This window comes from Oryx dammah, unplaced genomic scaffold, assembly GCF_014754425.2.
Source record: "Oryx dammah isolate SB20612 unplaced genomic scaffold, SCBI_Odam_1.1 HiC_scaffold_14, whole genome shotgun sequence".
NCBI classification, from domain to species: Eukaryota; Metazoa; Chordata; class Mammalia; order Artiodactyla; family Bovidae; genus Oryx; species Oryx dammah.
The window spans coordinates 12,574,485-12,589,687 of record NW_024070198.1 but is presented as its reverse complement, the minus strand read 5'-3'; the positions used below and the strand labels follow the sequence as shown (position 1 = coordinate 12,589,687).

The 15,203-nt window shown below is 33.4% G+C and overlaps 1 protein-coding gene across 1 annotated transcript in view; it reads right to left on the bottom strand.

The window, feature by feature from the left end:
• HECTD2 (HECT domain E3 ubiquitin protein ligase 2) overlaps positions 1-15,203 on the bottom strand; it is a 73,967-nt gene that overhangs the window by 15,822 nt on the left and 42,942 nt on the right. The window contains exons 4-13 of the mRNA XM_040254511.1: positions 14,870-14,972; positions 14,226-14,315; positions 13,508-13,572; positions 11,494-11,539; positions 9,673-9,782; positions 8,091-8,239; positions 7,435-7,558; positions 4,691-4,787; positions 1,533-1,640; positions 577-709 (exon numbers count right to left, since the gene is read on the bottom strand). Coding sequence (XP_040110445.1) covers positions 577-709; positions 1,533-1,640; positions 4,691-4,787; positions 7,435-7,558; positions 8,091-8,239; positions 9,673-9,782; positions 11,494-11,539; positions 13,508-13,572; positions 14,226-14,315; positions 14,870-14,972 — 1,025 coding nt within the window. The remainder of the gene's footprint in view (positions 1-576; positions 710-1,532; positions 1,641-4,690; positions 4,788-7,434; positions 7,559-8,090; positions 8,240-9,672; positions 9,783-11,493; positions 11,540-13,507; positions 13,573-14,225; positions 14,316-14,869; positions 14,973-15,203) is intronic.

Here is a 15,203-nt window from a genome sequence, read left to right as displayed (position 1 = left end):
GATTATCTGGAGACTTCATCACTGTCATCTCTATTTCCCATTACCAGAGAAATATTATATAAAATATATACAAAGTTAAGAAAAATAAAGAATAAAAAAAACACTTAAAACTCTTTTGAAGAAAACGCTTGACAATACTCAGGATCATGTAGGTGTTTTCTCTAAATCAAATGAAACCAAATTAAAGTTCAAAGGTTTATTTAATGCTTCCTATTTATTAAAATGGCTCTTTATTTTATGAAAGAGACTTTGAATATTAGTGAAGAGCAAACTATAGCTCTGATCTTAAAAATTTTAATGTTCTTTTTATTTCAATGACAAATGTTTACATATTTGGCTTAGTCAGAAAACATGTGAATGCTTCTATGCTAATACATTTTGTGTAGGATTCCCAGTAAGATAATGGATATTATAATCATCAATTTGGTCAATTAAAAAAATGCAACTAACAGTCTTTAAAAAATTATTCATCATTTATGATTGACAAAAAATCTGTAAAATCATAGATTAAAAATGAGTGACTATTTAAAGCTAACGATCAGGAAGAAAATACTTTCATTGAAATTAACTACTCACCATAATCTGGATGAAAAATCTGGCGAATTAGAAGGAGGAACCATTCTTTAGTCAAGCCACCCATATCCAAACCAGCTTCCCCTACAAATGTAACTTTCAACTTCTTTTTCAGATCTGCTCTTTTCCGAGTTAACTGTCAGAGGAGATTATTAGACAGAGGAGAACAAAAGGCAGTAAAAACGGAAATCAACCTTTTAAATTCTGGGAAATGTATTATCATATTTACAGTGTCACAAAACTTCATCCATCCATCCATCCAATAAATCTGCCCAACCCTATTGTAATGTTTGTTGTATGGATCAAGCAACAGAATTAGGGAAGTCAGGTACCTTGCTCAAGGTTATTGCCTACTGGCATCATACTGACTCCAAGATTTTAATTTATACAATACAAAGTAATTCATTTAAACTTGCCTTCAACACTAAAGTTTAAAAAAAATCACATAACTAAATCAAATATTGTAATATTCACATGAAAATCTGGTTGAAGAACTGTACACGCTTGAAGCTTAATAATACATGTATATACAATCAAAGTATCAATGTTTGACCCTAAATATACCCAATATATCCTTGTAGATCAGACTTCCAATTTTACAGATGAATAATCTGAGGCCTGGAGGAATTAAAATGACTTGTTAGGCACCCAACCAGTCAACAAAGGTGGTCTAGAATCTACATTATATATTCAGAAATATGAATTACTCATTTAAGTGTTCTATATGAAATCCTTTCCTGAATATTTAACAACAAACCACTAAAAAACATTAAAAAAATGAACATAAGGCTTAACTGTGAATACAGAACTATTTTTAACCATTGTATCAAAATATAAGGAAGCACACCACTGGCATACAGAAATAAAGAAGGCTTACTAAGACTTTAGTAATAAGGCATATTATCAAATTATTTAAAGCTTTAATCAATTAATACTATTCTGGAATAAATAATCTATACCTCATCAAGAGAGTCGCTCACCAGATGTGTCCGTCTTACTTTCATATTTAGAAATAACATATTCATATCAGGTCTCTGTCTTCGAGATACTTTATCCACCAGACTTTGCTGATTGAAAAAGAAAGCAAACATTTTCACTTTTACTTGAACTATAATCTCATTTAACACATTTAAACACAGGTCAAAATAACTTATATTCTTCTCTTTACCATCTCTCACATAAACAATTTCATAAACTCAATTATGCAAATTTTTATGAAAATGCCTTATTATTTCATTTGGGGACATTGATAACAGAAGGGGATACAAAATGGAGGACCCCAAAATAATTCAATTTCTACAGTAAAAGAATGTTGCGTTACTGCTTCTATATGTCTCACCTCTTACATAGCAAAGTTTTCTGTTTAATAGACACAGACAAGGTGGGAACATTGGGAACAAGGTACATACTTCTGATGATCAGCTTGGCTTATGCTTTTTAAGATACTGGATTTACTCTAAAATCTACTTTTAGAAAGTAATTTTCAACATATTTCAGAAACCATCAACAATGTTCATATCCTTTGTCCCAGTACTAAACAGAGGAAATATTTTATACGCTGACATTCATCACAGCACCATCTAGAAGAGCAAAACTTTAGAAATATACTAAGTATGAATCTCTAGTGGAATTATAACACAGTTATCAAAAATGATGGTCATAAAATTATGTAAATAACATGGAAAATGTTTAAGGAATGTACAACTAAAAAAAGCGAGGAAACAGAATTGTATACACAATATTGTTTCAACTCTGATGCCTTGTAAAGATAATATAGGTAAAGACTATCAAAAGCAAATTCCCTACAATGCTAACAATATTTATGCCTGAGTGTTGGAAATAAGGGGACGTTTTACAAAAATGTAAGAAATATATGAATGTCATTTATCATATAAAGTCTACATGCTTTATATGTATATTTATCTAAACTCTTTTTCAGACTACCTCATCCTCTTTGGTAGTAAAGAAAATGAATTATTGCGCAGCTTAAAGATAAACATTCCAACGTCTTAAATACATGCAGCAATTTGCTTTAGTAGGTAAAATTTTAATACCCCAAATCTATATAGTAAGGCTACTCTCATGATTTTGTAGACTACTATAATAATACACTAATTCAGAGCTCTTATTCATCTCTCCAAGTATTCGATTCTAAAGGCTTGCAGTAGGCTTTTTTTTTTTTTCTTTCCTCTTCTCTGGGTCCTCTCTTTTGTGCTCAAACAGATCGATATTCCTAGCATAGTATGCAGTGTCATGGACCTGTTTTTCCAACCCTTTCTTATCTTCTGTTCCCAGTCGAGCTCCTGGGAAGCCATCACACTAGAAGTATCCAACACACAAATTTAAACTAGGATACTAATGGAAGACAAAGCTTAGTGGCTACTCCTCCCATCAGAAATCCATACTGCATAGAAAGTGCTTCAGATGAAAGAAATAACCCAACGATGCTACAATTTTAGACATAGTCTGATGAGGAAGTTATTTTTAATCTGGGAAATCACTTTGACAACTTTAAATTATACTATATAAGTTCTTGCTTATATTAACCATCTATAATGTTATCCTGTGTCAAAATAGTCACCAGTCATTAATTCCAAATGGTATGGGTTTACAAGCTAAAATGCTGGGAAATACCCATAACTGAGAACAGCACTGGACTCTTCAATCACTACTCATTTGTGCCCATGCTCTGAGGAAGACAGCCCAGGATACATTCTACAGCTGCCACTCTCCTTTTAATTGGAAATTTAAAAGAAGATATTTAAAATCTTAAGTGTGAGCGGCATAGCAGAAAACTGCTCAGAGGAACTTAAACTTCTAGCTCTTTAGATTTTTTTTTTCTTTTTAGATTTTTTTCTTATAAATAGAAAAAAATCATAGCCCAAGGCTTAAAAAACAAACAAACTAAAAAGGCACATGAAGTGGCATAAATGCTAATCATCAAAATGACTAGCTATACAGACTAATCTTTGAGCCAATATCTAATCAGGATTAATAATTCTGGTGCTAAATATACCTACTGAAATCTACTTTTCAGCAGGGTAATATGGCTATGTTACTCCTTTGGTACACAGAGGCGATATTTCTTCTAATACTCAAATACTCAGCGTAAACTGACTCTGGGATGTCACTAGTCACTCACATCTTTTGCCCTGCTCTGTGATAGCAAAAAATACTCACCTTCTGGTAAATTACTGAACAATCAACAATTCTTACTTTTATAGTATTTGAAGTATTATAATTTATGCCTTAGAACTCTTTTTATATCCTTGAACAAGACATAGAAATCATTCCTTTTACTCTACAGGTCTCTCTTGGGGTCTCTATTTTAAGAAGACTATAGCCAACCTCTCTAAGTTTTAAAGTTGTAAGTAATCGTGTCACAAAAGCAGAAACTCAAAAACATTTGAGTATAAAAATGTATAGTCTAGAGCTCTAATTTTTTTTTTAAAAAAGCACAATCAAAGTAATTATGTACGTCATCTATAACTTTACTGTGCTATGCAGAAATTATAGTAGGCAGTAGTCAGGACAGGCCCAGAGATGAACTTCATCCTGCCTAAAGCCGGCCTGACTGCTACCCGTTTCAATGGGCCTGCAGGCATTTTGGTTCCCTAAGAATCAATAAAACACCTCTCACCATCTATGGACATATTTCCCAGTTTTCTAAGACTACACTTTTTGTTACATTTCCTAATTTTTTAGCTGTTTCTATTTGATTTCCATAAAATTTAGAAAACGTGTCGGTGGTTTGAGTGGTTTGCTCTTAAGGACACCCCTTCTCTTGTCCTCCCTGTAGTTATTTTTCACCAATGCACTGCCAGTGACCCTGGAAGATGGTATCTACAAAATGATGTCCAAGTCCCCACTACTTTGGATCTGGGAGAGGCATTTAACCTTCCTACTATATTTATAAAACAATGAGAAGTTGATGAGGAGTATTTTTTTCCCTGTGTCATGAATAGGTTTAAGTACTTTTTGAGGGAGTATGATATGAATTTTACTTTTGACATTTCCTGATTATGCTAGAACAATTCACATGACATTTGACTTATTTGTTAAATTATTTACTATATATTGATTATAGTCAGCATAAATGTTTTCATAGCTGGCTTACCCTTGCGATGCTTATCATCTGTTGTTCTGAGTCTCTTTGAATAATGATTTTTTTTGCGGCTATAGAAATAACGAATGGGTACTGACAGAAGGAAAACCTGCTCAACAAGTGAAAACAGAAAAAGCAAAATGGTGTATTTTTAGCAAAATTATACTAAGGGAATCTAAGGTACCGCTTCCAACAATATTAAACCATTACTTTCGTACTGTGTTTTACCATTCACAAAATGATTTTATGTGCATAATTTCTTTGAATCCCACAGCCTTGTGACCTATACATCATTATCTGCTGTGCAGTGGCTTTATTCCTTAGAGGAAGCTACATCCAATGTTCTGGAATATGTGCTGACAGCTTACACTGTTTATACAAATAATCTCAGTTTATGCAGCCACTTGTACATCATTACCTGGGCAAAATATGGCCAACATCAGAAACAGGAGGCAGGAGTGCTGATGAAGGATTAGAAAATCATGTGCAGAAATTAATATAAGAATGCATTACTCTGTGAGCACGCATATGCATCAGAAATGCTTATACATCAGAAATGAGGAAATCTAGCAAGAACTATGGCAGGAAAAGTAACACATTTAAGAGTACTAAAACAAAAGAAAAAGTGTTGCTTTAGCACTGTTATTTAATGATGCAGTAATATGAAATGGTATGTATTTGTACACACACGATCAAAAGTTATGAAAACAACTTCTTTCCTGGGTCAGAGCTCACTCTGTTATATAAAAGAGCCATAAAGCACACAGATACAATGCATTCAGAGAGAACTAGTAAGGCAGCAATGACCCTTCGGGAGCTAGACGCCCACAGAAGTGGCTGTAATGAATCCATCAGCCGTAGCTGGAACACATCCAAGGACAGTTGATCAGCACATGTGTGACCACTGGTCACACTGTGATGTAGGCATTAGGAGGAAAAAGGAGATAGCCCTGGAATGACCTGAAAAGGAAATGGTTTTCCTCTTGGAATGAAACTGTTAGAGAGCAATAAGAAAATTGTTCAGTATTAATGTGTAATAATTTTGAATCACAAAGTGCTAACTAAAAATTTGGAAACAAAAAGAAGTGCAATGAACTTAGTAGGATAATGCTGGTCTAACTGTGTACTTTAAAATAGTGTTCTTAGCCCTTCTCTAGTCACAGCACATAGACAAATGATACTATGTGTATGACACACTGAGATAAACACAAGAGGCTAGCCTTGGTCAGACAGTGACTTGCCCTGGGGCTCTGATCCCCTTCTAGGTCCCAAGGGCTGAAGGGATCATAGGATCAAACCTCTATAACTCATTCTTGGTATACCAATGTTACCGTACAGTGTTTAGAGGAGCTTTGCATTAAAAGATGTCACTGAAATATGCACAGTAACTCTTGGCATTGTATTGTAGATTTGTCTAAAACATTGCAAATACATTACAGTGGGACAAAAAATATCTTTGTAGAATAAACTCTGTCAAGAAAAAAATCCATCAGACTGGCCACAGTCCCCCAGAAACAGAATTCTTACTCAGTTCAGGTGTGGAATGAAATATATCCAGAATTCTAGTCTATACTACTACTACTACTAAGTCACTTCAGTCGTGTCCAACTCTGTGCGACCCCATAGACGGCAGCCCACCAGGCTCCCCCGTCCCTGGGATTCTCCAGGCAAGAACACTGGAGTGGGTTGCCATTTCCTTCTCCAATGCACGAAAGTGAAAAGTGAAAGTGAAGTCGCTCAGTCGTATCTGACCCTCAGCGACCCCATGGACTGCAGCCTTCTAGGCTCCTCCATCCATGGGATTTTCCAGGCAAGAGTACTGGAGTGGGGTGCCATTGCCTTCTCCAATTCTAGTCTTTATTTTAGGTCAATTCTGGTGGAAAGGGTCCCTGGAAGCTTGAACCCATTCTAGGGTTCTGGGTTACTTACATCCATGTCATATCTCTCAGTTAGTCTCAGAATAATGCATTCTGTAGGACATCTCAGAGTCTAGGAATAAATTATGTCTGGGATAGTCTTGCTGGTTTAATCCAAACTGTGACTATAAGGTGCAGGGTCATGAAGAATTTGGCCAAGTGTTTTTGAAAATCTATTACACTAATGAAACAAACCGTTTCTGGTAAAGCCCTCATTCTTTTAATGCTATGTATAAAGAACAAACACTTCATCTACAGGAAAAAGGAGAAAAGGAGTGAGTTCACGTGTGTATGTGCACACATGTGTGATCACTGTGTGAGATCAGGCACCAGCATACTATGGTCCATGGGACCAGCATGGCCTACAACCCAGGCTTGTGAGTAAAGCTCTGGAACACAGACACACCCCTTCAGTTACATATTTTCTAAGGCTGTTCTGTGCTGTGATGGTAGACCAGAGACTGCACAGCCCAAAGAGCCAGACACATTTATAATCCTGTACTTTCCAGAAAACGTCTGTTGACCTCCGTGCTGGGTGATGGCACACGGAATAAGAAAATTTATAAGAAACTGCATACTAAGAACTTTTCCCTTCTTAAAAGATGTTACTAACCGAACAAAAATCAATATATTAACATAAAACATAAATTCAGATGAAATAGAAAAAGATGATGCTTTAGGAAATATAATGATTTCAAGGCTGGATATCTAAAATACACTTAAAAGTTTATATGTTAAGGTATGTGTATATGTAAATTTACTTACACAAACTTAAAAGCCAGTCATTATTTTGAATAGTATTTTATTCAGGTGAATAATCAAATGAACTTTTGATAATACCTGTGAGAGTTTCCAAAGCTCTGCCAGGTGTGGTATTCTTCCATGAGGTCAATGTGATCCAATGTAGAATTATAGAAATCAGTATAAGGAATAAGGGGAGGGTGAACCAAATTGTTCGCAGTATCTGTAAAGATAAATTCTAACATAATGATCTTTCCCAATATGTACATGATTCACTCTAGTAGGAAGAATATTTTAATGCCCACCAGAAAGCCTTTATCTAGAAATTCCTCTTTTCAGCAATTGTAGTGCTGAATGAAGAAGGTAGCTTTAAAATTAAGGTCAAAATGCAGCCGATAATTACTTGCTTTAAAAGAAAACTTGAATGGTGAGGATTATAATAGTATAGTAAAGGGAGTAAGCAAATGGCATACTCAGGAATAAATATAAGTTCGTGTATTCTTAGGAACCACTACTTAGGAGGTCATATGCAGTTGACAGCCATAAAAAAGAATTCTGCTCCATAAAATGCATAAAGCTTTTTCATGCTTATTGTGAAATCCATTAGCAAAATAGAAAATACTTTACTACAACTCTCCTCCTCAAAGGAATGATTTAAGATGTAAGTAATGCCTCTATAGTATTTTGAAATCCTTATGGAAATATCCTTATATTTAATAAAAGAAAAGTAAAGATGATTGAATAATAAAACCTACTAAGTAAAGCCAATACTTTAGATGCTGATGGGATCCACCACGAACACTTTGATATAGGTGGAAATTCTTCAGGTTTTGCAGGAAACAGGCGTAAAGAAATAAACTGCAGCAATCTCTCTACCAATGGTTTGAACCTCTTCTGGGATAATCTGGTAAAGATTTTGAAATAATTCCAATCAAAATTCACATTTTCTATTTTGGCAATATATTTGTTAGAGATCAAAGTTCATCCTTTATGTATAAAACTTTAGACTATTCCCCCAAGTTCTATTTCTTTAATTGACCCAAATTTGAAAAGATGCAAAATTTTACCTCAAATATTTCTTAATTAAATAAGAAATAAACACCAAGATTACTATAAAGTTAGCATTAAGCATTTCACTTTTAAAGCTTTTAGTATTCAGTCACTCCTCATTCACAGACTCTGTATTTGCAAATTCACCCATTTCCTACTATTTAATTCTAAACCCCAAGTAAATAATTGCGGTGCTTTTGTGGTCATTTCATAGCAGTGCAAAGAGTGACCAAAAAGGGGAGTTGCTTATGCTGAGGATGAATAAGGTGACGCTCTGCCTCCTTGTATTAGCTCTCATACTGCAGATAAGTATTCTTTATGCAATCTACTCGGGTCATGGTTTTCAAATTCTTATGCTTTTCATTTGTGATTTTGCCCCTAACTCTAGTGCTAAAGTTCTAAAGTTCTGACTTGTGTTCCTAAGGAGGATGTGATGTGCCTTACGGAGACGGTGCTTGTGTCCAATAAACTTTGCTCAGACATGAGTTATGATGCTGTTGGCGGTGTGTTAGCTGCTCAGTTGTGTCTGACTGTTTGTGACCCCACGGACTGTAGCCTGCCAGGCTCCTTGGTCCACGGAATTTTCCAGGCAAGAATACTGGAGTGGGCTGCCATTCTCTTCTAGAGGGGATCTTCCCAACCCAGGGATTGAATCTGGGTCTCCTGCACTGCAGGCAGATTCTTCACCTTTTGTTGGCTGTGAGTTGAATGTTAATAAAATAATGATTTTATCAAATAAGGTGTCTTTAAAATGAAACACAGATAAAGTAAGGCTATGTACTGATATGCTGATGGAAATGTTGTGAGCAAAGGCTTGTAGGAATCTAACCCTTTTGAGTGGGAATAATGGTTCACTATTCACCAATTCAGTACTCACAGTAGCTTTATAGAACGTAACTGTTGCTAATAATGAGAACTGATTGTATTTAAAATTAATTTGGGGACAATTTAGCTTCTTTAGCTTGTATTAGTCATGGGGAAAAGTAATTGTTACTGTAAGTACAGTACTGTGAAAAAAATACTGTACTTTTATAAATTGATGGCTAATATGTTCAACCATAGGAATGTGCTGTATAAAATGCAAAAGCGGTGGACAGAAATCTCAACAACATTTGGTACCAGCAAAATGGTTACTCACACACAAAACAGATCTTTAATGTATCCTCTATGTAGTACTAAATAATGCACTTGTAATTGGCTTCTGAAGCACTGTGTCATTTCTAAAGACCTGAAAACATTTAATGTTATTATCAAATTAAAAGTTCTTAATATCATAGAGTAATTTACTTTTTAAACCAGTGAGCTAGGAAATGATGGTCAGCTTCCACTAAGCTGGCTGTCTGTCGTAGCAAGTGGGCATAGATGACATACGTAGATGTGTTATTAAATTGAGGATTCTGAAAAAGATATGGAAGATAATTGTGTTAAAATTGTGTTAACATGTAAAAGGAAAGACACTAAGCTTAATGAGCTAAGTGGCAAATTCAGAAAACTAAATTTGAGATTATGAAATACTAGGTGAAATCCTTTAAAATAAGAATCTATTTGTTTCATTATTTAATTAACAGAGACTTGGATTTCCACAATGGTCCAGTGGCTTTGAATTAAGAAAGATTTAGGTCTGAGGGCTAATTCTACCACTTACTACTACACGCCCTTCAGAATGTTCCTTAAACTTTGATGCTCATCTTCTTCATCTAGAAAATTGGAATGATAATATCTATCTTGGAGATTGTTTTGAGTATTAAAAAAAAAAAACTATAACACAAAGCACCTAGCTCACTGCCTAGTATAAATGGAGGGAATCACTCCTTTTCAATTAAGCAAAAACCTGGTTCTCTCTTGATTTAAAAAAAAAGGGGAGGGACAGAGAACGCTAGAAAAATAAAAGCTGGTAATGAAACTTTTGCAATGTGAAAGGAATCACCTAACAGCTCCTGAGAGCTTTTAAATGTTAAAGGAGAGCTTGTAAACCAAGCACAACCTCTAGTTACATTTCCAAAATCTAAAACTCACAATGTACATTTCAGAACTCGATGGTAAAAATAAGTATTACTGAACAATAAACTGAAATTGTAAAAAAGAAAAGAGCACCACATGTTTTTCAAAACCACCCTGACTTATGGTCAGGATGGTTCAAAATGAGGGAGTGACCCCAGCTGATAATCTCATTAAGTGATAGCTCTTATGCGTAGAGCTTACTGAGGATCACATACACTCTCCTAAAATTCTGAGCTTCATGTTGTCACTTTCTAACTTTTCTATCTTCAAATATATTTCCTCTTTTTTTTTTCCAGTTTTGTCTTTCTCTTCTTACCTTTTTACCTCCCCTTCCTCTCCTTACATCTCTCAACTGCCTTTGATCTATTTCCCTCTATTTCCCCCCACTTTTTCTTTTTTTTCTGTTTTCTTCTCTCCTCCTCCTTCTACCCATATCTTCCATATTTTTTTATTGGACATAATATTAAGTTAAACGTTATATCATAAACATAATTTTTGTTATCTTTAAATGAGATAATAATCTATACAACCATCTTTGGTAAACTGTGAAGAATAATACAAATATAGTATGCTAGCTATGGGAATACCATACTTCTCAAAAAATTATAAAAGTTAAAATTACTTTTCATTTGTTTGGACCTTATTTATTTATTTATATCAGTGAATCTGTATCTCTTGAGAGGAAAAAGTTCATCATCTTTGCTTTAGCAAACATAAACAACCACTTTGATTTTTCCATTAGAATTCTAGCTTATATATTTATTGAAAAGTTAGAAACCTACTAATTGGGAAACAAGAGTTTTGAAGCCCCCTTAAAAAACTAGTTACAGGAAAGGAAGTTGACTCGAGGGGGAAGAAGTGCTTCTATTCTGTTTGTTCCAGAATTCAACAGCAGGAAGGCAAGAGCTAAATTAACATTAATTCTGGAGATCATTTAGCTTCCCACTGTTTGTTACAGCTTTAATTCTCTGATTAAAAGTAATTATAATCTAAAAAGTATCAAAAACGCTGCTCAAAATAATACTTAGTATTGGATATCATTTTACTTCCACATGTACAGATTGAAATATGAATTATCTAATTTCAACTAAGTTCTTGCTTTCTTACCTGTAAAAGTATAAAATATGCTCTAAGATCATCTTTTGTTCGTGGACTGAAAAAGAAAGAAGTGTAACTGATGAGAGATGCTTAATCTTACACCATCTAATAAAAATTATCAATGTGTCTGTGGGAATTGACTTGATAAAAGCTAAAATCTAGACTTAAATCTGAAAACATAAAAGTAAATCATTGCCTAAAGTGTACTAGATGCCCTTTATAAATGTAAAGCCACATCATCTGACATATAAATAAATAACGTGTATTAAATTTTGAAATTTATATGTATGTATGTATATGACATACATAATTTTAAAATTAGTAGTAATATTCCTCTATGGAAGAATTATCTGACTGAATAATGATTTAAATTATTTGGGTTTAAATAAAATCTAAACTATTTCTTTCTATAGTAGTCTACATAATTTTCAGATTATTTTCTCAATGGGACTACTGTTTTATTTTAGAAATTATATTTGAAAATATTTTAATAAGATCAAAGCAAGTCATAAATGTTAAAATTCCTGGTGATAAGAGAGTCCTGTTTTTTTTTTTTTTCCATTTTATAGCTGTACCATTAAAATGTCCATCTTCCTGTCCTATGCACCAGTATTTTAGTACAGTGTACAGCTTTGGGTACAGAAATGGTGGTTAAGGTCATAGGCTCTTCTGCCAGACAGCCTGGGTTCTGATTATGACTAAGGCACTTATTGTGTTAACCTAGGCAGTTTACTTCTCTGTAAATTAATTTCCTCAAGTGTGAAGTGAAAATAATCCTATTACCTATTTCATAGGATTGCAGTGAAGATTCAATATGAGAAATACATGCAAAATCATTTGAAAGGTGATTAGCCCATAGTATACAGTCAATAAGCTATAGATCTTGTTGTTGTTACTATAAGTCCAAAATAAAACACAATTTTGGGGGTAGAGACCACATGATCCTTTCATAAGTAAGTTGCATCAAATTATTTTAATCTGTCTCAGGTACACGTTTGAGGAGCACGGGTTAGAAAGCTGTGGGAGCGTGCTCAGAGGGGACTAAGGTCCTGAAGTTTCAGACCACTGGACTTCCTCACTCTTTGGACATTCTAATTTTTCCTCATCTCCAATGAGGCATTATATATTCAACCAGAAACATAAAATTCAAGGAAAATGCAAAAGTATTACTAGAACGATAAACTAGGAAAATATTAAGATAAAAATCACATGCAAAATATAATGTGATTTCAATTGTTTTTAAAAGACAACTAGAAAAAATCTGCACAGTTACATTTTTACTTTTTTAATACTATTCTGCCTTTTCTCAATGTTCTATAAAAACCATAAATTTCTTTGAAAATTGGAACAATGTTAAAATATATAGGGTATATTTAACATATTTAAGAACTGTGGTTTGGTATTTTCAAACCGGGCTTAATATAAACATTTAAATTATAAGTTAACGGCATTGCTTGGCTTTAACAGCAGCTATTATTTAAATTGTTATTTAAGTAATATCAATTTAAATATGTACTTTTAAAACTATATTTTTGTGTTCTGCATATTCCAAACACTATCAATTACATTGTCCATTCTTTATATAACAATTCAATATTTAGTTCCAGAAAACAAAATTTTAGTGGCTAAATTTATGTTTGCTTATATTAGAAATAAGGAAATGTCTACTCTGCTATCCGGAAGCCCAAGGATATATTTAATGCTCATATTATTTCATTCTAGGTTACTGATTTAACCACTCATCCTATTTTTGTAAAGCACATATATCTCTACACAACAAATTTTATTTAGTTTTAAAGAATTCACAGATCCTCTGAGGCTTACATGTGGACCTCCTAATAAGTCGTAAGTCTCGAGTTAAAAAGCTTTGTTATAAATGGTTTACAATTTCATTCTATGTTTTTACTGCATCAACTAAAATCTTTTCTGAGTAAAACACACACGTATATAGTAAAGTTGGATGAGGTGAACAGCTTAACCATCTATACTGATGAGCCACAACTACAATATCGGTCACAATTACCCTTTCCATTCTTGTAACAGGCTGTTAATGATTCCCTTTAATACTGTCTTCTGAATGTCTTGAGGCTGCAGGCAAAAGAAAATCATGAAACAATTACAATTAGATATTTAGGTGACTTTTATATGTTTCTTATATTTACAGATGTTTCAGTGGTTAAAATTGGACTTGATGACCGATTACTGCCATTTATGGTGGTCTCAATTTCACTTCTGAAAGATTACAGTGAAAATGTTCCCTGGGATGTGCACTGTACAACCTGCACAAACATACGTGGTGGCTGTTTGATGGTTACCATCAGTTTTATGTAACAGTGAAAAACAGAAAAATAAAAATAATTTCACTGTCTCTGGATCAACAAGATTAAATCATTAACACAAACTGAAGAATAGCATGTTTAACAATATAAAATGATGGCATACATTTTATACATATTTATATGTTATAATTAGCAGTTGAGTCCACAGTTCATTATAAAGCACAACCAAATTATGTTAAAAAAAAAGATTTCTTACAGAATTTGAAAAACTTTTTAATTAAAAAAATATAAGAATTAAAAAATAACCTAACTTTCTGAGAATTTCAACCAAATTTACCAAAAAAGTTTCTTATGTAATTATGTTACAAAGGTGAGTTTTACAACACTTGTGTGGCTGATTTAAAAGTACAGTATAGACTCAAACAATTGTATGATTTGCATGTGTTCATAAATGATACTTACAGTATTAAGTAAGGCATCATATACAGCATTCACAAATTTAGCATTAATCCCAGAGTCTTCAATAGTATTAAACGAGGCAGAGGCATCTTTCTGAAAATTCAATTAAAGGACTAAGTGTATATAACATTTTAAGAACTATTCTAAGTAATATCTGAACCATAACTATTCCTTCATAATTTGTAATATTCTTAGTATGATGATATAAAAGAAATGTTACGGCTAAATTGCTAAAAAGGAAAATAAATACACAAGGATTATTTTAATAATTTCTTTTTCAAAAACTTAAAGAATGGAGTCAAACGTTGTTGTTATTTGCTAAGTCATGTTTGACTCTTTGTGATCCCATGGACTGCAGCACGCCAGGCTTCCCTGTTCTCTGCTATCTCCTGGGGTTTGCTCAAATTCATGTCCATAGAGTCAGTGAGGTTATCTAACCATCTCAAGTATTACATTAGTACAAATAAAAACAATTTTTAAGATATCACTTAAGTAATTATTGTGATACCTATAAGTTCAGAATTAATACATATTTATATTTGCTTAAGTAGCTGCTTAAGCCAATACTGGGTAGAAAAAGAGGTAAATTCAGTGTCTTTTTTGGGGGAAAATTTAAAAAGTGAAAAATGTGCTTTACGTGTTATTACCTTAAATGCAGCACTTAGTTCTGGAAAAGAATCAAATGTTGTAAGATAAAAATCATATACTGTTTTCCAATCTCCTGATGACTTAGCTTTTTCTACATCTTCCCTAAAATAAAAGCATTTATTAGCCAAAACAGATAAAAACATTATTCAGATAATACAGCACTGATTCTTTACAGATAAATGTTACCCAACATGCAACTTGAAATAATGAAGCTGAATATAGGAATGTGTTTCAGTTAATGTAAATATGTAGTTCCTGAATTTATAATCCTTAATTGGATTAAGATATTAATCCAGCTTCAACTTTCCCATTTATTTGCTTTTTTAAAAGTTC